At 31.8% G+C, this 25216-nt stretch overlaps 1 protein-coding gene across 1 annotated transcript in view; it reads left to right on the top strand.

Annotated features, from left to right (window-relative positions):
* ADAMTS20 (ADAM metallopeptidase with thrombospondin type 1 motif 20) overlaps nucleotides 1–25216 on the top strand; it is a 143361-nt gene that overhangs the window by 76159 nt on the left and 41986 nt on the right. The window contains exons 24-28 of the mRNA XM_081309281.1: nucleotides 251–358; nucleotides 1066–1230; nucleotides 1345–1635; nucleotides 2395–2556; nucleotides 3860–4036. Of these exons, the coding sequence (XP_081165407.1) occupies nucleotides 251–358; nucleotides 1066–1230; nucleotides 1345–1635; nucleotides 2395–2556; nucleotides 3860–4036 (903 nt within the window). The remainder of the gene's footprint in view (nucleotides 1–250; nucleotides 359–1065; nucleotides 1231–1344; nucleotides 1636–2394; nucleotides 2557–3859; nucleotides 4037–25216) is intronic.

The raw sequence follows: 25216 nt of genomic DNA, 5'->3' as shown, positions 1-25216 counted from the left end.
TTTGCTCTTTCAGTTTTCAACTATCAGATGGAATGATCCAAATATTGATATTCAGTCTTACTGTCCACTGCTAGCACTTGAAGTACTTTAAACTTTTGAAAATAAAATTCTTTACATCATTTATTTTCGACTTAGTATGCAACTATTGTTGAATTAGATATTTAATAGAGACAATGAAATGCCAAAATGAATTTAAATGTGGTTGATTAATTAAGTGATATTCTTTGAGATCTATTTTTCTTTTGAATAGGACTGTATAGTTACTCCCTGCCCAATTGTCCCCAATGTTGGGGCTACTTCGTTACCAGCTGTTCCTATGGGAAAGGTAGCACAGTGGAGACATGGTTCTTGGACCCCAGTAAGTGAATTTATTGAAGTGATATAGTATTTCTTATGGAGGTCTTTAGACACCAGCAAAATGTTTGGGACAGATTTGCTTAAGTTAATGTATGTATTCATTCTCAAGTATTTTGATGGTATGGAACAAGTATAGGGTTTAGAAATAGGTCATTTAATGGCTAACTCATGCTCTGACTTTCAGGAGCCTATGTTTATGTGCAGGAAATTTGAGCCTTTTATAGATTTTCTAATCTATAAAATGAGGATAATGATACTTATGTCACAGGTTGTTATAAGAAACAGATGTGTTATTAGGCATTTATCAACTTTTAGTTAAACTACAGACATTTTAATGTTATTTTTCTGAACTGAAAGTTTTAATGTATTTAGAATTAGCATTTGCTTTAATCTTAAATTTTAATTAAGTCTTTTAAATTATTTTAATGCTATATTAAGATTCCCTTACATAGCATTTTTAATTTTGAAATATAACTAAGTATTTCAAAACATTATATTCATTCAAATTTTATATCTGTGAAATTTATGATCTAAACTGGAATATTTATTGCTACATCTGTATTTGATTGAGAAATGATGCCAGGTAATGTTATTCCTAATTTATGTTTTCTCAAGAAACTTGATGTTTTAGAAATGTGAGTAACAGCTATGGTTAAGGAAAGTGGGAGAGGTACTATCTAACATTTCAATATTATTTGATTTCTTAAGTGCTCTGTGTCTTGTGGAAGAGGTAATCAAGCCCGCTATGTAAGCTGTCGTGATGCTCATGATAGAATAGCAGATGAATCATACTGTGCACACTTACCCAGACCTGCTGAAATATCTGTCTGCTTTAGCCCTTGTGGAGAATGGCAAGCAGGAAATTGGTCACCTGTAAGTATCCTCATGAAAAAATAGGAAGTGAAATGTTTAAATATAATATATGATATTTTATATAATATCAACGAAGTATATTACATAGTAAATGTTGACTAAATTTCTCGTCAGTGTTCAGCATCCTGTGGCCATGGAAAAACAACTCGACAAGTTTTATGCATCAACCATCAGCAGCCAATTGATGAGAATTACTGTGACCCTGAAGTTCACCCCTTGATAGAACAAGATTGTAACCTGGCCGCCTGCCCACCCATGTACAGCCACTTTCCTAGTTCTTCTGAGCAGCCAAGTCATTTCCCAGGCAGGCATTTTCCATTAACTCACAAACCCGAAGATAATCAAAATCAGGGGGTCCATCTGTCAATCAGAGGAAACCAATGGAGAACAGGACCATGGGGATCAGTAAGCTGTTCTTTATTGAGTTATATTATTTCTGTAATTTTGTTATATTTCAGCCCTTTAACAGATCTGTATATAATGACATCAAATGCTTTTAATGCTAAATTTATCTGAAGATCAATAGTTTAAATCTTAAATGGATTAAGCATTTTTGATGCAGACTACAACTCCCCAGAGTTCTTATTGAATTATAGACTAATGTGATATTATGATTACAAAGGAATGCACTTAAAAATAATCTGATTAGGGTCCATTATAATAAAAATAAGAGAAAACCCTTTAAGAAGTAAGACTACAAATGTTTATGAAAAAAATAAAACAAAAACTTACTGTGATAGACATGGAATAAACTAGGGTAAAATCATGGTAAACTACCAAAGGTATGATTGTAGTTCATATTTTACATGATATTAATGATACAAATTAAAGAAAAATACCAAGGTAAAAATCAAGTGACTTAACACTGTTTTGTTTTTGTTTTTGTTTTTTAATTTCTTCCCAGTTAATCTTAAAACTGTAATTCCTTTTTACTTAACATTCAGGATGAAGGTGGAAGATTATTTCCTAATGCATAATTGAAAGTCCTACCTTTCATTGACAAATTTTAATGAAGCCCTCAGTAAAATTTAAGTGTTTTTGTCAGATTTTCATGATTCAGAGTTTGCTTTGGGTTGAGTCAAGGCATGATTTTTTTTTTTCCACCATGAAAATTCACATTGTGGAATCTGCAGTTCATGTGTGTTTCTATTTTCTTCTGGCCAGTGTTCTAGCAGCTGTTCTGGAGGTCTCCAGCGTAGGGTTGTGGTCTGCCAGGATGAGAATGGACAAAGTGCAAGTTACTGTGATGCAGCCTCAAAACCCCCAGAGTCAAAGCACTGTGATTCGGGACCTTGTCCACGCTGGAACTATGGAAGCTGGGGAGAAGTAAGTCATAAGATTCCCCAAATTTGTGGATAATTTTATATATCTGAAGAACTAAAGTGCTTTTTGACATTACCTCATTATCCCATACTGCTGGATAATTTTACTTCACTATATATGGAAAGAAATAGTTTTCTTAATTGAAAGATCAAAACCCTGTTCTTTTAATAGGTGTTCTCTCATTGTGTAAGTCACTCACTCATGATGGAAAGCGTATATTCCAGATTTGTAAATAGAACCTGCTATGCTACTCAGTATGACTGTGAATTACTAATATCTTTCTAACTTTTGTACATTATTATTCAAATATCTTAGAAAATTGGATTGATATAAACACAGAAAACAAGGTGAATATGTAGACCATATTTAACTCCTATTGTTTAGTCATTCATTTGTTGAATTTTCTCCTTTAAGCTAGATAATTTTCAATTATTAAGCACTTTCATCATGCCCTGGTGCTCTTTGGCACTGAAAGTGTAAAGATAATTTCTAAAATGGTCACTTTGAATATTAATCCCACCCTTATTTTGAATGGGAAAGAATAAGAAACAATGATGTATGTTAGTTTGGGATGAATAAAATAAATCAGCTAATTTAATTAGTCAAATGTTTTTGCCTAATTGTTTTTATTATGTAATTTTCTTCATAGGGAATTTATTGGAAATCATTGCTTAAAGGCATACTTTTGGCTAGGTGCTAATAAACATCAAGTACATGTTTCATATATACTTTAATATTTTCCAGAATTAAGTAACTTTAGTATTACAGTATTAGTAGGTATATTCATTTTAAAAGTTTAAATAATAGGAAAACTATAAACAAATACAAACTTTTATCATTTTGGTACATTTACTGCTAGATTTTTGTTCTGTATAGGTTACAAAAACAGATTTATATTATACATGCTGTTTTCTGTCTGGTTTTTATATAAAATGTATTAAATATATATCCATGTTTATAAAATTTGACCTATCTCATTAGCTCTCATGGCTACATAATAATTCATTGATTATAATCCATACATTTTATAATTGATACTCTTTACTTAGGTAAATCAGTTTTGTTTCTGTCATAACCTGCAAATAGTATCTTATAGACTTCATACCTTACTGAAATATTTTCCTAATAAGTCGCAGAAACTGTCAGTTTTTATAATCATGGGATTAAAACTCTTAAATTCAGGGAGAAATGTTGACAATTAGAAATAATAAATGTTTAAGCTCTAGCATTACTAATTATATTTCAAGAATGAATAACAGTCTCTGTAAAGTCACATAGGCTTGATATTTCCTCTTCTTATTTTTAGTGTACACAAACATGTGGAGGAGGAATAAAATCAAGATTTGTAATATGCCAGTTTCCCAATGGCCAACTGTCAGAAGAGCACAACTGTGAAATCCTAAACAAGCCGCCTAGTGTGATACAATGTCATGTTCATGCCTGCCCTGATGATGTATCATGGCATCGGGGACCATGGAAATCGGTACGATAGTATTCTCAATCTTAATTTTGTTTTATTTTACTAGGTTCCTTTCACTTTAATTTCTGTTCTTTATAAATCATGAAATCCACATACTGATTTCTGATTTTTTTTTAAAGCAGACCAATGGCCTTCTTGGCTTATATTATTAAAAATTGATAGTTGGAAGAAGGATTGATTCAATTTCAAGTACTGTAATATTTAATAGTTCTATAAGTATTTATTTTTATATGTGAAGTTTGAACCATAGCACTATTCCCATGGAAATATTTTTCTTCATTACATCTTTTGTTTGCCCTCACTATTTACATTTTTATGTAATGTTAACACTTTGCTTGTAACAATGACAAATCAAGGCTATGTCTTGTTTGAGCATATAACTGTATGTGGCTTTTGTTTGTCAATGTCCAATAACTGATCCAAAACCAAATAACAATCTTTTAAAACTTGTTTTTAATCATTGTTAAAACTCATTATTTTGTTTGGAAATGTGAAAATTTATATTAAAGAAAAGATAGAGAAATTTACTTACATAAAATAAATTAATTGTTTACAGTTTGTTACATCACAGAAAAGTATGATTTATATAATAATTTATGTGAATCTTCATTTTTCTCCACTGTGTGGAGTTACTGTGTTTAGGAATATTTTAATTTTCTGTTTTTTTATTTTTTGGAGCCATAGACCAAACTCATAAATATTGCTCATGAATGGTTTATTTTCTCTAGTTGTTTTCAGATATCTAAACTCTGAAGAATATTTAATACCTAAGTATATTGAATTAGTTTTTTGGTCACTTCTGATTTTTTAAATCATGGACAACTAAGTTCATTTCTTTCAGATGAAAAATTGATTTGAGTCTATAATATATTTATAATTGTATTTATGAAGTTAAATCATTTTATTTAGAAAATAACCATAACTGCAGTTTTACAACTAACCCTTTTTTATAATTTTTATTGGTTCTTTTTAGTTATATATAACATTAGGATTCATTTTGACATAATTGTAAAAGCACAGAATACAATTTGCTCTAAATCAGTCTCTAATACTTCCCCTTTCCCACCTCCCTCCCTCCTACAGTTCTCCTCCCTCTAGTCACCTTTCTGCTATTTACTTATAGCATTTTTTTAAAAATTACTGCCTTGTGGATATACATAATGGTGAGATTCATTGTGGTTTATTCTTATATGTACTTAGGAACTTTAGGTCAGATTCATTCCTCAATTCTTCCCTTATCCAGTCCCTCTTCCTTCCCCCTCATTCTCCTTTTTTTTTACTTCACTGATTTTGCTTCTAGTTTGATGGAATACCCCTTCCCGGCCTTCCCCACCTCCACCCCTTATTTTGTATTAGCTTCTGCATATCAGAGAAAACTTATTCAACCTTTGACTTTCTGGGTCTGCCTTATTTCACTTAGCACGAGTCTCCAGTTTCATCCATTTACCAGCAAAGGCCTCAATTCATTCTTCTTTATGGTTTAGTAATATTCTTTTGTGTATATATACCACATTTACTTTATTCATTCATCTCTTGAAGGACACCTAGGTTAGTTCCATTGTCTGGCTAGTGGGTGTGTTGCTAATGCTGATTTTATATCTTTGATATCAGGCAGTGGGATAGCTGAATTATATGGTGGTTCCATTCCTAGTTTTTTAAGGAATCTCCATACTGATTTCTAGAGTGGTTGCACTAATTTGCAGTCACACCAACAGTGTATGCAAGTACCTTTTTCTCCACATTCTCACCAACACATGTTATTGTCTGTATTCTTGATAATTGTGATTCTGACTGGTAGAAGATGAAATCTCAATGTGATTTTTGATTTGCATTTCCCTAATTGCTAGAGATGTTGAACATTTTTTCACATATTTGTTATATTCTTCTTTTGAGAAGTGTTTTTTCAGTTCTTTTGCCCACTTAGTTGGATTATTTGGGATTTTGGATGTTAAGTTTGTTGAGTTCTTTTTATTTAAAAAAATTTCATTTTAGTTGTAGATGGACACAATACCTTTCTTTTATTTATTCATTTTATGTGGTGCTGAGGATCAAACCCAGTGCCTCACATGTGCTGGGCTAATGCTCTACTACTGAGCTACAACCCCAGCCCTGTTGAGGTTTTTTTATGTTTTTTATTTATTTTTTATTCTGAATATTAATCCCCTGTCTGGTGAGGAAGTGGCAAAAATCTTCTTTATAGCAAACCAGGTTGAGTTGAAGAAAATTCGTATTGAGTCTTGGTTTAGATTTCATTCAGATTTGGACAGTTAGAAGATGTCCATCATTGTTTGGCTTTTGATCCCTCTATTCCTCCAGAGATGCTGGGGCACAGAAGCCCCTCCCTTAGTTGCTATGGATCTCCCATCAGCCAGTTCTGGTTTGTCAATTCAGGGGCCTGAGTCTGAGTGCTCAGGGGTACAGCAGTTATGTCAGCTGGTTGTTTCTATTGTGTGCAGAAGTTCAGGATGCAAGGGCTCTGGGCTGTCATTGTGATTGCCTTGGGTCCCATGTTCCCACTCCCCTCTACAGGATCCTTTTCAAAATGACCTAGATCCTGGTGGCTATCTACAAGCACAGGTCCTATGGTTGTAGATTCTCTGTAATTTGTAGTGCAGAAGCATTCCCCATTGCCAGTGCAGCTCACTGGGATATTGTCCTTAGGAATGAGTAAAGAGATTCAAGTGATTTGCCTGGGTTCTAGCTTCCACTGCCCCAAACTGTTAATTGTGGGTGTTACTTTCCTTTGCTGACTGTGACTGAGGCAGTGTGCAGTCCATGTCCAGACACTCTCCAGCTGTGGCTATGGTTGAGACAAGGTACCATTGCTTTCTACGGCCTTGGACCCAGGCAACTATTCACCTTGACTGACCTCCTGCTGTCTATGCTTGCAATCCAGGTACCCTTCATTTAAGCTTCCTGGGACACAGGCAACATCTTTCCATAACCATCTTTCTCTGGCTGCTGCCAAGATCTGGGGATCATCCCTCTATGCCACTGGAAACCTAGGCAGCTTCCCACTGGAATTTGTTTCATGCAGACTGTGGCTGCAGTCTGGGGATCAGTCCTTTTAGGTTCATCAGGACTAAGACCACTTCCCACCATGATGTGCTTTCCATCAGGGCCAGTGGTGGGTGTGATGCTGACAGCTTTCCTTTCTTCTTCTTGGGACAAAACCACCTTCCCGCTGGGATCTGAACTCTCACTTCCAGCCACCATGAATTGCAGGCAACTGCTCTGTCTCTGCTTGGGCTCCTGTGGAAGCTGTGTAGAGTGCTGGGTTAAGCTAGCACTTTGGAGTGGGGCTGCTCCACCCTGCTCTCCTTGTTCCAGGTGAAGTGTGGGAGTTGCAGCAACTTTTGGTTAGTAGAGATCCAATTAGAAGTTCTTTCTTGCGGATTCATGAGAGATCCCACTGCAGGGTGCTCCCTCTGGTTTAATTTGCTATTCTCTGGAGATGAGGAGATGCAGTAATGATGGGGATGACTGGTCACCTGTGGGTTCCACAAAATGCTGAGCTTTCTTGGCTTTCTTTTTACACTTTGAATTTAAGCTGCTTGATCTGCTTCAAGGGCACCACTGCTCTTGCCGTGTTTTATTTTGGTCTGCTTTTCTTTCCAGTTGTTATTAAGGGGAAGAGCTTATGTGCTCTTTCTTTCCCTCTTTCTCCTTCTTTTTTTCTCTGTCGCCCCTCCTTCCTCCCTCCACTCTAGTGGAGGTTCAGGGTTAGGGAACTCTGTCCTTATTTTTTACTCCAGTACTCAAGCTTCAACTCTCTTCAGGTATCAAACTATGTAATACTGGATCTTAGAGCATTTATCTGGTCTCAGGCCAGCTGATCCTTCACTACCTTCTTTCTGTGTTAGGAATTGTCAGGAATTGCTGTCTAGTTCCATTCCACCATCCTCTCTGACTAGACCCAACCCTTGGTAATGCATTTGCTTTGCCCAAGACAAACTTTAACAGTGAGATATACGTCAAGTTCTAGTTCAGGCTGAAATTTATCTTTATAGTGCAAGTGTGACTAATGTTACAAAACAACAGAACATTTTAACTTTATAAGAAGATTTTAAAATAAAATCACTACTTCAGAGCACCATCCCTTTGTGGGAACTAAAAAAAAAAAAAACAATTTTTTTTTCCATAGAAAGCACTCACACAGTTATTCAATAAATGTTAACTGATCATCTACTATGTCTTGGGCACTATGCTACAGAGTTAATTAAAACGTATTTTTTATCCATGTAGATTTTACAGTCCATTCAGGGGGATTAGAAATACTATAGAAACTCACCCTAAAAGGCATCTTTTTTTATTAACTATCTTAGATTGGAAATTCAATTTCTCCTTATTATAGCTCTTCTTTCTCTTTCTCTTCATTGATTTTAGTTGTCAGGCATAGTTCTTAATAAGACCCTCTTAGAATTTTGCCTTAATTAAAAAAGCAGCATCCTCTTCACTGATTAGAGACTGAGTAATAATGGCATTGGTTTCTCAGCACAAAGGTTTTATTTTCCTTACTGATTCATGACTTTAATCGCAAAGCACTAAACATTTACTTGTCATTCCTGCTTTGTGGTAGATATTGAAATAATGAAACTAAAGTGTTTTGAGTCAGATTTTTCTGTATAGCCCCTGATCTAAATCTAGTTACCACCACCTCACCCCCGACCTAGTTTTATAAATAAGTTTTATTGGAATACAGTCATGCTCATTGTTCTTGTGTTATCTAAGGCTGCTTTTTTAGCATTCCAGCAGTGAGTGGAGCTGATTAGTTGCAATAGACTGTATGATCCGCAAAGCCTGCAATATTTACTATCTGGCCCTTTCTGACCCTGTCCTATTTAATGAACAATATAATACATTTTAAGTTTAACATAAAAATGTACAGATCATTAAAATTACAGTTATTCCTTTTGAATCAATTTTAGGTAGATATTTTTCAGTCCTTCATTTGACATTCAAAAACATTTTTAGGTTTACCAATCTTTTCTACATATCTATTTCGGTTTTTGCATAATTTTATGTATTGTGTTGGAATTCCAATATATTTGTGTTGTGCTATCTTTGTACATAAATGGTGCCATAAGTCAAAAACCTGAGTGTTCATTCAAATCTTGTGCACAGACATCTTTTTCAATCTTATACAAATAAATAATGAAGAAAACATATAACAAAAAATTACAAAATAGTAAGGCAGAAGTACAGAATTCTTCATCGTTTACCATGTCTGTTCCAAAAGGAGTTCTTTGAAAATTCAGTCTTTGCACTAGGAAAGAACTTTGATATCTTTTTTTCTTGATAAACTGAAAATGAAGTTTTTACTATTGTAATAAATGTTTATATTAGAATTTTTACAAACTTATTTATTTACTTTTGTATATGTATAAAGTACACATATATCATTAGAGTGCCTGGATTTCCTTTATTACCTGAAGAATATTTATTTGTTAAATTAGCCTTTTATATTAAAAGGGCTTAGGGGATCTGAAGTTTTGTTATCAAAACTAGATCTAATCTTTTGCCTTTTCCAATGTTATTACATATTAGCCAAACTTCAGAATACCTCTTGTCAACATATCAGATTAATAGTCTTTCATGGGTAACTAATTTTAAAAGATCCTATTCATTAAGTAGAAAAGTAAAGAGTATATGTGTGTGTGTGTGTGTGAACAAATAACATGAAATCTCTTAATTTGAAAGGAAAATAAAAATATAAAGTGCAAAATCATTTAAAATACTATTAGAAAGAAAGTTGTAACAATACATCTAACTTTTCTCCATGTTGTGGGAAATCTTGTGCTGTAATAACAAAAAGAATAAATAAATCTTAACCTATGCCTGTTAATTTAATGACTGCATTTTTGTGATTTACCAATGTGATGTTATTATATTTTAACTCTTGTTTATTAATGATCTGTTGTGGCTTTGTGCTTTGCATAATTCATATGTATGCTCATTTGTACTCCTTGGATCAATATCTGAAATGTTTTAAGTCACTGAACAGATTGTGTGTTGTAATGGATGCCTCCTTTATGTTTTTTTCTTAAATAACAAACTGCTAATTTCTCTTATTAAATATTTAATTGTTGAATAGTGTATGCTTTCATAATTTTACTTGGTATATGTATAAGCTACTGCTGTTTTACAGAAAATATTTCTGTTATACACTAACATTGGAATTTTAAGTATAAGATTTATTGTTTAAATATCAATTTTTAAATCCTAAAAATGTTTATATTTTTCTTTTATATATTATGAATAATGAATAAAATTATGAACAATTTTATTTAGTGAATTAAAAACATGTACTTATGACTAAGGTAATCTTTAAAAGATGAGTAAGCTTTACTTTTCTTTTTTTTATATTTGGTAAGAGATGTTACACATAATGAAATTGAACTATTCTAGCAAATTCTCTTTAAGTCAATTTATATTTATATATTTTTCCCCACTTAGCCACATTAAGATCTAATTCATTTTCTTAGGATGTTTTTACTTCCTATGTAGAAAGAAATCATATTTGACAAACAGATACTTGTGTCCCAGTGAGTTCTGGTAATGATGATTAACCAACAAAAGTAAAGAAAATACATTTTTTTTCTTTAAAGGTCATTTTTCTTACAAAAAATATGAGAAAGTTGTTTTTTTAAAGAAGAGGTTCAAATAGCTATTTAAATAGCCATTTGAACCTCTTAATTCTATTACTTTCCTCAAAGTGTTTCTTTTTTAAAAAATGCCTATATCATTATGTAGAAAAATATATATTAATACAATACAATGGAATGCCACAAACAAAAGCATTTTCAGAAATGAGGTGAAAATAATAGTACACACCTAGTAAATCCAAAGTTTGCCAATTTAACAGTTGTGTGTACCAAAAGAACACTGAGGGGCTAAGCAGTGGAATGGGGCAGCTCCTTCCACTGTAGTTCCCATTGCAGGAGAAACTCGCTCAGGAAGCTTGACCAGCAGCCGCCCCAGAGGCAAGGTAATGTGTGGGGAAATGCTTCAAAAACCCTCCATTCTTTATTTCGACTTTGTAAAGTGGCAGTGTTGAGTAAAAACATTCATAGTTATTAATTATTTTCTTAAGTTTGGAAAAGATATACACAAGCATAGTAAGTGGATTGGAAATACATTTTTAAATAAATTTTTTTAGAAAATGTATCAGAAATATCTACTAAGTATTGAAATAGTCTTTCCATGTATTATGTTTATTACCATGTGTTTCTTTTTTTAATTTTTAATTTATTTATTTTTGCATTACAATTCTTAATACACCATTATACCATAATTTATCATTTCTCTGATTATATATAAGGTATGTATTACCATGTCTTTCTAAAGTACACTCATTGATCTCCCCCAAATCATGAATATCTACTACAAATTACTAAAAATAAATCAGACACAATCTTTGTGTCCAAGGAGTTTGCAATTTTGCAATGAATGTAATAAACAGATGATCAGAGTGCAGGGCGGGATTCCTATTTTATTTCAGTAACAACCGTGTGATTTACAATATTGAGGAGCTATAAATATTTGGTGCTTAATAGATTAAAATAACCTAATAATTAGAAATGAACACTGTAGTTGACAACAGAATAATTTTGCTAGCAGATCCTTCTAGAAAGCCTAAGCCAGTAAGACACATTCCATCATAACCTGGCAAAGATGAATAGTGTCTTGATCTACCCTAGAAGAATAGTTTAGGTTTAATTACATAGTCTTCCTTCTTTGTACATATGGATTTTATGCTTTACCAAAAAGGAAAATATGCAAAGATTTATAGATTGTCCTAGATATAATACTCTGAAACAATAAAAAAAAACTTTAAAAAGGTGACACAATTGGCCTGCAGGTTTGAAATGTATGACCTAGGAAAAATGTAAGCAGATACTTGAAGCAATGATGAGATCATAAAACAAGAAAGAGATTGTGTGTGTTTTGATGTTAAGTGAAGTTCAAATGTAGAGCATAAAGTAACTCTAAGAAAAGTCTCAACATAAATCATGATATGTTTTATTTTTTCTTTATACTTCCATGTTAAAGAAAGTAAAAATGCCTGTGTGTCTCTGGTAATGCTACTAATTTCCCAGGCATAATGCTTCAAACTGTTTAAAGATCTCTGGAAATAGATTTTAGATGATGTTAGAAGAAATTGTTCCCAGAGTTCTCCATCTATGTGCTATATGATGAGACTGCTTATATAAGATACATAAACATTAATTAATATTAGGACATTAAGATATTCTAAATTTTTATTATACAGATTTTACATGTCAGTTTTCAGCAGCCTATTCTACATAATCATGACAATCATACATTAAAAGTTTGTGTATGTTGCTTGACATTTGCTAACTTCCTATTTGGTCATATTCTTATGTATGTATGTGTATATTTCTCAATAAAATGTTTTGAGCATGTGTTCTTATATATTATATATTTATACATTGCATATAAAAACTAATGTGATTATATGATTTGTAGAAGATATACAAACATAAATTTGAAGGGATCATGAAACCTAAACTTGAAGAGAGTAAAAGATTGAACAATAAGCAAAGAAACCAATTAAGGGCACTGAGTTTGCAAGCTGCATTGTGAGGGATCCATTTGATGATGAAGACAAGATTTGTATTATATAGTCTCACATAAAGAAGATAATATTCACTGAGACAAAATGCAAACTTTAATGTAAGGAATATGAAGAGATTATTATTATCATCTTCATCATCATTATTATTTTGTCAGGGGATTGAACCCAGGTGTTCTTAGCCACTGAGATACATCCCCAGACTTTTTCATATTTTATTTAAAGACAGAGTCTCACTGAGTTGTTTAGGGCCTTACTAAGTTGCTAAGACTGATTTTGAACTTTCAGTCAGTCCACCTGATCTGCTAGGATTACAAGCATGCACCACTGACCCAGCTAACATCATTCTTAAGCTTGTTGAAATATGTTTAATAATAAATCTATCCTACATTCTGCAGGTTAGGGTAAGAAGTATTAAAATGCCTGGAGTTCAATAAGACTCATATTTTACTGAATAATCTTTGGCAAATTACTGAACATTTCTAAGACTTCATTTTGTTGGAATGAGAATAATACCTACCTAAAGAGAACATTTATAGAATAAAATGAAGCAATACAAAAGGGATTATCAGAAGGTCTATTATTTCAAGATTGGTGCTCTGCTAACCATTATTACTTATCCTGTAAATACAAACTCCCTTTCTTCAAGAAACTAAAAATCCAAATACAGAAGAAAGGGTTAATAACACATCAAACAATCTGAAACAAAACCCACTTAAGCAAGTTATACTCCAGTATAAGAAAGAAATTAATTTGGATTCAGGTTTGGTTTTATTTCCTTTAAGTAAACATTTATAGACATAAAAAATACAGAGAAATTTCAAATCACAAAGATGCCATTCAATGAATTTTCCAAAGTGATAACATATGTACAGCCAGGACCTAAACTAAGAACATCAGCACCCCAGAAATTCTCCCATTTACTTCTTCACAGTCACTATATTACTCCATTTCTGACTTCAGATGTCACAAATTAGCTTGCCTGCTTGTCAACATTAGATGAATGGAATTTTGATAATTTGTGAAAGTCACAATATATGAAATTTGATCACATTGTATACAATTGCAGTTTTCAATTGCCATCTAGTATTACTTCTTTGAAAACAAAATTATATGACCTGTTTGAATGACTATGATTTGTAATGCATATTTATTCTCTAGTTGACAAGCATTTGAGATTGTTTTTTTTTAAAATTGGGATTTAGAAGTAATTCTCTGCTGAACATTTCTTACATGTCTTTTAATGAATTTGTGCATACATATCCATTGGATATATAGACAGGAGTTCATTAAAGGATAGTGTATGAATATGTTCTGTTTTAATAAATACTACTAAACAGTCTTCTACATGGTTTTTTAAAGAGAATTCCAATTTCCCCACATTCTTGCCAACATGATATTATCAGACTTTTAAATTTTAGTAATTCTATTGACTCTGTAGTGGAATTTCTTGGTGGTTTTAATTTGATTTTCTTTGATGGCTAAGTTGAGTACCTTCACATGTGTCTATTGCCTTGTGATATCCTCTTTAGTAAAGTGCTGATAGAAGTCCTTTGGCCATCTTTCTATTGATTCTTATTCTTCACCTTATAAGTATATCGGAGTTATTTTTTGTTTTGTTTTGTATGTAAGTGCCATGTTGGAAATACATAGTGAAGAAAATCAACTAACATTTCAGTCTTCTGCTGTCATCCAATCTCAGCCTTGGATACTGAAAAGAAACAAGGGGTTTCTACTTCTCAGAAGGGTGGGACACTCTAAGGGGGTTGTATTGGACACAAATAGAAAAAATAGCAGAATTCATGACTTAAGTGTTTAGTAAAGATTTATTTTAAAACTATTTGAAAGTGTAACATTAGAGACAAATTGTACTACTTTACACCGCTAATTTGATTAAGAGAAGAAAGATTAGCTAATATGTGCCTCAGTTCTTTTTTGAAGAAAATGTAAAATTCCTGATTTATAATCTTCATGAATTTCCATTAATTTTTTCCACTCAGTAGGTATTTATATAGCAGTCACTGTGTATTAGATGTGAAGAATAAAAATACCAGTGAATCAGGACATGGAACAGTTTATATTACAACAAGTAAAAATAGTAAAATGAAAATAAGTATATGATTATTCCTGCATACTCAACCATATACATGTACCAAGGAAAGAATTTAGGAGCTTGGTGGGGCACAGAATGAGAAGAATCCTGAAGGACTGAGAAGGGGAAAAATGAATTTTCTTTCACCTGAGAGTTAAATTTCACCAATGTTAGTTTTCTTTTTTTTTTTTTTGAGATGATTTAAATATCACTTTGATATTCAGTAAAGAAAAAGAATTCTGGAATTAGAATCTACTCAAAATCAGTAGAAAGTAGTACTAAAAGTAGATTTCCCAGAAAAAAAAAATAGCAGTTTTATGAAATCAGTTTGAGAGTGAGAGCTGTAGCTCAGGGGTAAAGTGCTTGCCTAGCATGTGGGTTCAAACCCTACCATTGGGGGAAAAATCATTTTGAGATATTTAATCAAAGCCTATTGAAATACCTATTTAATTAGGTAACTACCAAATTATTTTTTCAAGAAAAATATTTCTTTTAATGGGATGTTTATTAATAGTAAGAAATACTTTAAGATAAACCAGTTCTAAAATATAAATAACATTCTTAAAATATGGTAGCAATCAGAGTTCCACTTCAATGTAATCATTAAAATTACCAGGTTTTTGTATAATAGAGCCATTTCTATTTCTATCTTGTGATTATTTTTATTGTTAAATATAGCAGAAAGTTTGCTTCTCTATAAGGTGTGCCCAAAACATATAAATCCAAGTATAATAATATTTGATGAACAAAACAAGAAGGCATTTGGTGTCATTAATGATTAATTGTTCTGATTGAGATATCATTAAATATAGTGCAAGATTTAAAATATATAAGTTATATAAACGATAATGTGAAACTGTGCTAATATGTTAATTTAGTAGATTGTAAAAGGCAATTTATACTTCTACTCTAATGAAAAATAGGCCCTATTTGCCAACCAGAGAGAGCTCTCATCATTTCCTCTGAGATTGAACCTCTTCACTGTTTGTTTTGGAACCTTAGAAAAAATTTTTATATCTAGAAGTAGGAAAGACAAAAAGCATGACTTCTCCCTCACTCTGCTAACATGGGCAAAGTCTCAATCATAGATGAACCCAAGAATAGGTTCTTTTCTCAAAAGATCCACAGCACATCCCCCAAAAAACAGAACAGCAAAAGAAATCTTAAGCAAAGAAGTTTATTACATGTAGTTTTGCTTCCCATGGGATTTTCTGTGGGGCTAAAAGTCATTCAATTCCACCCCTTTCTAATAAAATAGATTTATATTTAAAAGGTCTTTGTAATATGTATACTTGGCAAAATGCACCTTTTGAAATAAAAATGCCAAAGCAACTAAATTTTCTTTCTACCAAATACGAAGTTTAGAATAGTATATCAGCTCTTAAATTTCTGGGGCAAAAATACTAGATAATGTAAAGCTGCATAATGTAAAGACAGATGTAAAAATAAATAGAAATACAGATGGTATCTGTAAGTCAAAGGATCTCTTATCTACAAGTATATTTTTTCTCTACACCATTTATTTATTTTATTTATTCAGTAAATATTTAGAGATGTGGTTTCTGCCCTTATTAAGTTTAGAATTTTTATGCATAATTTCTTTTTTTATTGACTAATTTTTGGATATATTTCGGTGGAAAGTTCAGCTATTTTTGAGACACACAAACTTGTTTATAATAATCATTCCAATATCCAAATTACTATTATGTTACTAAGGTATTACATTTATATAGAGATCATTTAAGATTATTTTCTACATTGAGGAGAGAGCTTTAGAGATTTTTAAAAAAATTTATTAAATGTGGTTTCCAAAGTTTGTGTTTTATTTTCAAACTACAAGGATTCTATATAACTTTTAATGTAAAAGCATTGAGAAAACGAATGAACAAAACTCAGTTTCTTAGAGAATGGGAAAGTGTTTCCTTTTATAAGGCTCAGTAAAATTAGTTGAAAAGAGACACTAGTTACAAAGATTGTTGGCTAATTGCTATTGGGAAAGATTTTTTAAAAAATATTATTTTTTAGCAACTGAAATATAAAGGTCTGGGAATAACTTCAGAATTTCATTTGGATACCGAAATCCATACAAACTGTGACTCTTTAATAATTTTTAAGACTAAAGGATGACAAGTTCCATTTCACCAAAGGAGAATTCGGGTATACAGAATTTACCTTTTTCTCATTTAAGTAATAATGATGCAATATGTTTTTATAGACCCATAAATATTATTTATCTAAACAATAAAATTTTGAGATTCTTGAAATACTTTTGAGATACTGTTTAGTTGTTTTGGGTATCTTTAAAATTGGGAGAGTTCTCAAATTTTCTCTTTTCTGTCTTTTTACACAAAGCATAAATTATTTAAACAAATGTATTAATTGAAGTACACACGCCTTCCATGTCCTAGCAAGCCTTTCTAAAATTGGAGACCATACCACAGCACATGTAACCCACTTTTCTTTAGGAGTATTCTTTAGCTAAATACACATATGAGACTTTGACCTCCAATTCTCATTCTGCCATCTTGAAGTTAAAATTAAGGAAATTCCTCCTCCACCAGACAAATATTTGAAGACAATTGTTTTCTGTCTTCTATTTTCCTAGTAAAATATAAACATTTTGTTCAATTCTTCAGTCTTCTCAATCTCCTTATTATGACCATCTCAAAGAGTGATATCTAGAATTTTCACTAGTAGAAGAAAAAATGGTCTTACTATCAAGAATGTAGCTATAAAGAATATTGCCAGCTTTGTTATATGTACTGTATGTAATATGTGATCAAAATGATCAAAAATGCATCAAATTTCAATTTTTACTCATCATCCAGTTTTTCTACACTGATTCTGTATCAGTATAAACCTATACACATGGAATCAGATACTATTATTAAATTGGATTTTATGCATCTTTAGCATAGTTAATATTTTAAACCAAAGAATAGAATATTTATTTTCTCCTGATTGCCCAGTAGCATACATCTTTCATATTAATACTCACATCTGATTTTAACAAATTCTCCCAACTTCATGACATGAATAAATTAGTGAAGTATGCTTTTCATGTGTTCACTAAGTAGCCTTCATGGGGCAGCTCCAAAACTCTAGAATATACTGGCAGATGTTGATTTCCACTAATAAATCAAATATCTGTGATTATAATTCTGAATGCAACTTTACCAATGTAACACATACAACATTTAAAAATATTGTTGTGTTAAAAAGTCAGTAAAGAAAAAGAGCTGTCTCCTGCTCATCTCTCCCACTCTAGAAATAATCATTTATCTTCTTATCTTTATTTCCATATTTACAAATAATACTTATTCTGCTATTTCTTGATGCATCAAAAAATTACCTGTTGATGTCCCCTCATAGAGCATGAGAATTTAGCTTTCTTATGCAAAATCATGAGCTCTACAGTCTATCTTTCAAATAAATTTTGATCAAGTCAATAGTCGGTGCCACTCGGTCAGTATGAAGCCAAGTAGTATACTTTGAAATCCTACTGTCTTGTACAACTTCTCTACTTTTTCTCAAGTTAATCATTTCCTAATTCATAAATTCCTTCAATTTTTTATGTTTCAATCACCATTGTTTCCTTTCAAGTGTTTGTCCAGATGTGTAAAATCTCTGTGAATTGTTTTCCCTAAGTGTTCAGGTATTTTCTCTTCCCTAGACTCCTTCGCCTACACCTCCCATCTTCTTCCATTGATGTAGGGTGGATGATTTTAACCTTCTGTACCTCTGTCACACTGTCCTCTCACTCTGTGATATTCTTCTCTTGCCTTCAGTTTTGATGACATCTTATATTACATGTAATAATTATAGTTATCTTTTTTGAGGGCATATTTTTCCCCTTACATATCTTTATCCATTAGACCCTTTCTTTAAGAAAAAGTGGTTTTCTGTCATTTCCACTGAAAATTTTCTTCAAATTTTGATGATTCTCTGCAACTCATTAGAGTAAGGGATCAGTGTTTGGAAACTGCATTGGGATAGTTGAGTAACTAGTGATCTTCTCTGAAAGCCAGTGCTTTGAGATCTTTTCTCTTGGACACCCAGATTCTCCAGAGAAGAACCCCCCTAATTCCTTGCTTAGAGTAGAATGTGGGCAGAGGTACTAAAGACCTGAGAGTTCAATATATAGAAGCCTCTTATTCTTCTTCCAGTGCCCCATTTCTAGAACCCCATGCAGTTTAATTTGTTTGCGAAAAAGCCCTCTCTCTGACTTTTTGCTTCTGGGTGCTGAGCATGGCAGGGGTTCTGCAGGTCTAACTGTATTGCTTCATGTTGGTCTCCTTTCTGTTTATCCTCTTTGCATCTTCCTAAGCTACTGAAGTATAGTTTTATGCTCTTGAACATTGTGGGTTGAAAAAAAGAGGGAGAGGAAATAAATACAAAAGATCATTCTATCATTTTTAATTAAATCTGTTTTGCTTAAAACCAAGTGTTTAAAATTTGCCCTCTTGGTTTGGGGTTTATTCTACCTTATCCCTACCTTTAAAATAATTTGTCTTAGGAGGAACAAGATTGAGTTTCCCTGGAATTCGAATGGGTTCACTGTCTCCTTATTTCATAACTGAGTGAGTTGCAAATGTTAGGAGCTTTGAACAACGCCCATGTTGCATTTATGTGTTTAATTGGCAAATCTACATCAGACACTGTATTTTTACAATTTTATATTCCCTCTGAATTTGAGAAAGGAGGAAAAAGAAAAGGGAATAGAGGCTTAATATGCATTTATTTCATTGTTTCAGGCACTGTTTTAGGGGTTCACTTATAGATCATTTAATATCACAACCTCACTGAAGCATAGGTATTATTGTCACTTTATGTTGTGAAATTGGAGGACCAGAAATTAAGCATCTATCCCAAGTTTTCCCCACTACTGACAGCTGAGATTCAAATGTGGGTGTCTGACTCCTAATTCTGTGCCCTTTTCATTATTCCATCTACTACCACCCAGGAGTGCAAATCATGAAACTCACCTTCAATTTTAACATATATAATTCATTTCTATGTGATTAAAGCAATAACTTTAAATTAGCTTAAATTCACCAAAATATGAAATTAATTCCAAACACATCTTTCCCTCATGACCTCTATTGCATATGGTAAGTAGATATTAATTTGTGCAGTGAGGGCTGCTCCTTTCAACTCAACTCTGACTTTTCCCTTTTCAAGCACTCAAAGAGCTCATTTATTTCTCATCACACAGCTCTCTGCATATTCCTTTTTGGACCTTTATAACCCTACTTAAAAGCAAACTTCTTGGCTTTATTTCTGTTAACTCCCACAGCCTGTAAATAAAACAAGAAGAAACTTGAATGGTAAATCCTGCTATATTGTTAGCACTTGATTTTAAGAATTTGGTTAATGTTTCCATAGTAAGTAATGCTTTAAAAGTCATAATTTTCAGGCAAGTATGATTTGGTTATTTTTCTGGTCCCTTTACCTTTGTATGGTTTAACCACACTGAAGAGTTCTCTGCTCTGCTGCACCCAGAAAGGCAGATGCTCATATTTCTGGATTTAGGTTCTCTGCAGTAAGATGGAAGTGGGTTTTTTTTTTTATCATGGAATGTGCCTACATTCTTGTAACAGCAATGTCCCAGGTCATCGTGATTCATGTAGAAACAGCAATAATAAGTAAATTCACAATAATGCCACCAAAATAATTATTAAAATTAGACAAGATTTACATCAATTTCATATTGCCATACCATTTTTCTATTGGTTGGGATATAATTGTAAAGATTCATGTTACTGAATAAGTCAATGAAAACTTCTAACAGGAAATTTTTAGATGATTTCCACTTGCAAATGAATTTTATAGAGGAGGCTGAAATGTTCATTACCTCTTTATGGCACACAGAAACTTTGCCATTAGCAGAGTTAAAAGAATAAATTATAAGCTTCAAACTAATGATAGTTTTTCCTAAGTATTTTTCAAAACAAATAATGCTTACATTTTGAATTAGAATTACATTTACTCTTCCAGTAAAATAAACCTGAGTTTAATAATTAATCTTTGCAGATTTTTCAATTATTCTTCATCAAATCTTATTATTGAAACTAATCTAATAGTTGAATCTTTTAATTATTAGTTACTGGGGTAATTTTTCATTCTAATTTTCTAATATTTAAATTGTGGGCAAACAATATTATATGATATGTGTGTCATTTACGCAGATGTGTTTTTACATAAGACACTGAATTACTGAAACTTTTCCTCATGTTTACATTGCAAGTGAAAATAATCACAAAACTTTCCAGAGTTATAATTTAGACAAGATTAACAGTTGCAGCAAATTATCTTTAACTGTTACTTATAATTGAGTTAGCCAGATGGATTACATGTGAAATCACACATATTGCATTGATCAGCTTAGAACTCTAAGTCTGTGAATGTACATAAATATACACATCCATGCATTCAAAATTAAAATCTTATAACACAAAATTGAAATTAAAGTTATAAGTTTTATGATATTAACTAATATAAAGTAACTTTGCTGGATATGTTGGTTATTCATCATTTTTTGTTTATTATGCTTTCAATTGTGAGTCAAACACTTTGCAAATCAATCTTAAATTTTTTTTAATGGCCAAAATTACAAATTTTAAATATAATTAGATGTACTGCAATAGAATAAAATGTTTCAGTGGTAAATACTTTAGAAACTAAAAGCTGTCCTGGTTTGTTAATGCTGTGTTATCAAAGAATGTTTGTAACAGGTTTAAAAGGAAGTTTTCAAACTCCATGAAACTTTAAATTATAAGCATAATCTTTCAGGAAACAGTATGAATAGGGACCCTGTTGGTGGATTTAGTATCTCACTCCTTGGCCCGCATGTGCAGTGAATTAAGAGAACAGTAGTGGGATTATTTTACAGAGCTGACACTCTTCATATGCATATTTTGTCCTTTCTATAGCTGTTTTAAATAGAAGGATACACTACTGTACTCTAACTAATTTAATGTTTTATTTCTCTAATAAACTGAGATGTTCAGTTTAGAAATAGGTTCTCTCAATTATAGAGAACATAATAATAAAGTAGTTGTATGGAACTCATATCTAAGATTTCACTGTAATGGACTTTTCTCATAGATACTACAGAAATATCTGGCTTTCTGAAGATCTCAACAACCATGCTGTTTAACCATGCAATGGTTTAGAATCAACCTATTTTATTTAGAGTGTTGTAATAGTCTTCTTAAAAAACAAAAACAAGTCACATGTACACATATATGCAATAATGTTTTATTCTTCAAAACAACTAATTTCTGGTCAATTTTTACTGGAAATTCTGTCATTCTGTATTTAATAGGTAATTTCATATGCTAACCTTTTATTCCATGATAATGTTCTAAAAACTTTTAAAACAATCACTAAAATCTCACTTTAAAAAATTCTCTAGCAAAATAGTATGGCCCAGATTTTTTTCCCTTTCAAACTTTTGATTTAACTTTGCTAAAGGAGCATAAAACTGTTTAGTTATGAGATAAATGAGATAAAGGATTCATACTACAATACTGAAAATTTCATTGATGCTTTTTAATGTCACTTAAAGACTGAGGAAAGCACAGCTAATCCTCTCAAATTATTTCATGAGAGATACTACAACACCTGATTTTCTTTAAGTTATTTTAGCATACTGGTGGTTAAGTCAAAATCACTCTATTTACTGTACATTGATGCTTCTTCTTATGCTGTTTCATTTGTCTTGATGGCAATAATTTTTTATTTGTATTGAGACAGATTTTGATTTCTAATATATAAGAAGTACATTTCTAAAACAAGCTCTTTAAACAAGAAGAGTTTATGAATACTTTACAAATCCTACTCCCTTTGTGGGATTTCTTTGTTGTCTGGAGAAGTCATTAATACTTGGCTTATGGTGAGCAGTGGGGTAGACATAACACCAGTCACCTGGTTATGAGTTTACATCTTTAACAAATGACTTAGAGAACTTGCTATCAGGAAAACATAGAGGTAATATGATATTTAGTAATAAAGTAAAAATTTGTTCTTCATCTGATGATCTGTTGATTTCTAAGGAGTATGTTTTAAAAGCAAAGAACCATTAAATTCCAAAACTTTTGGTAGGCGAAGTGAAATTGAATAATAGTACCTTATTATTTTTGTTCAGTTTTGTATTTTCTTGTTATGTTTATTTGCTTAATTACAACATTAGAAAACAAAAACTTACGACTATTAAATTTATGTCTACATTATTTATTTATGGTTGCTAAAAAACTAAATGTCATAATTTTTAGTTAGCCCCAAAATAGACCCCAGGCCTCAAGCATGCAAGGCAAGGACTCTCCCACTGAGCCATATCCACAACCCCCAGTATGGTTTTCAGAAGAAAAATGGATTATTAAACAAAATGTTTACAATTATAAAATTATGAAATATTATACTTAATTGTTAATAATTTACTTCTCAGCAGTGAGGAGAAATGTTAAGGGAGCAGAAGGTTAGTTGTTAAGGTATTTTTTGTTTTCAATAATTGATCTGGAATTATGATCTGGTTATTTTAAAATGGATTTTTGACAAATTTACTCACAAAAGTCCATTTAGAAAACTGGCAATAATTTAGCCTGTGTTACAGAGTTAGTTTGGAAAATGTTAAATTATTAAGCAAGAATATATATGAAGGAATTACATATGAAGGAAAGTAGGCTTATCTTTAAAATTCTTCTCAATAACTTGTTATTTTGGTAGTCATCAAAAAATCTTAGCATAGAACTGAGTTGGTATCAGAGCCCTTTCCTAATATTAAGTGTTGAATATTAGTTTTAACAATATTCTTAGAGAATTTTAGCTTAAATCTGTGTGGTTGACATGGAAGGAAAAATATATAATTTTATTTATAAGTGACACTATTCAGTGGCATATGAAATAGATATTTCTACTTTTCTAAACAATTAAAATAGATGCGATGAATAAATAATTCTTTCTCTTAATTTTGATTGTTTTTGCTGTCCTATAGACCAAATTACAGATTCTTTTTTTTTCTTCAAATTACATATTAACTAATCTTTATAAATAAAATTGAGGTTGATCATAATTATGTAAGTAACCATTAAATTTGAAGTATACCATCTAAAATCAGTTCATGTGCTACCAGTGGAATATATACCAGTTTGGAGGATGTTCCTCTATGCAAGTTCCTATGGTTAATGGTACATTAGAATTATTTTCTCCATTTAGAAGGAATGAAGAATGATTTATGACAAATTTCATTTGGAACAAGTGATTCTGGGTTCTTCTATTTTTCATGTTTCCTTATAATATGTCAGTTCCTAGTAAATTCTGTAATCTGTCTGGAAGAGAAAACAGATGAATAACAGAGGTGTATTGAGGGTCACAAAGGAGAAACTCAAGGTGTTAAAAAAAAGTTCGTAAGACTCATGCCTAATCTGGTCTGAGTTGGGGGGCATACGCAAAGGTGCTGAGCTGGGAATAAGCAGAGTACACTCTAGAAAATGACATTCATGCATAGATTTCCATTTGCTCTTCTCTCTGTGTTATTTTCCCTGTTTTATTCACAACATAGAAAAAGAAACATTTTTAAGCATTTTTTCTCATGAAATCAATGTGGTGTTATGCAATATTCTTTTGGTTCTTTGTTGATTTTAACTTTTTAACATTTTTCTATACCGTTAAAATATCTAAACTGTATTCTTAGTTTTATTTCTGTCTTTTCAAAAAAATCCCTTCATTTTACCTTCACCCATATAGAAAGTATTATTTTACCAATATTATTAATGGAAAATGGAGTGTTATATGGGTAAAAAATTTACCTGTAGTTACTCAGCTTGCATACTTTGCAAAGAGTGCATGCATGACTGAGGTAGAATGTAACACTTATATTTCAGGATTATTTCATAACTAGCTATAGTATCTACTAATTCCCCAGTACAAATACTGTTCCTCACTGTTGTCAGAAAGAATGCAGTATAAATTAACATAACAGTTTCTAAAAGCCAAAAATCCCAAGACATCCATTTCCTAGAAATAAACAAACTTCCCTATTTAATTTTGTTCAGCAATTTAAGTTTCCAGAATTAAATTAATCAAGACTCCCCAAATTAAGTCAATGCATTAATTCTTCTGTGGTATGTTTATGTATAAACAAACAAAATGATCCTCACCTCAAATATCAGAAGTAGTCTTCTCCTATAATTATGTACAACTTTTCTCTAAAAACAAGGATATTCTTATTCCAAAGTTAAGGGGGACTAATTAATTTTCTTGGAATGGAAAGTACCAGCTATCCCATATGTCTCTGGAGATTCTACCACAGTTTTAGTGCTTGCAAGTGGTACATTTGTTTCAAATGCTGTCTTAAATAGAAATATGTCTTTATCTAATATATGAGTAGTCAATTCAGGATATTTATGTGTTTATTCAGTATCATCACTTCCAAAGTGGGTTGGGTCCTATATCTACTGTTCCATAGACATTCTCCTTAAGGCTATGTCTTAAC

The sequence above is a fragment of the Spermophilus citellus genome (assembly GCF_964194105.1).
Source record: "Spermophilus citellus genome assembly, chromosome: 10".
NCBI classification, from domain to species: Eukaryota; Metazoa; Chordata; class Mammalia; order Rodentia; family Sciuridae; genus Spermophilus; species Spermophilus citellus.
The sequence above is the reverse complement of the archived record's forward strand: the minus strand, read 5'-3'. Positions and strand labels throughout refer to the sequence as shown.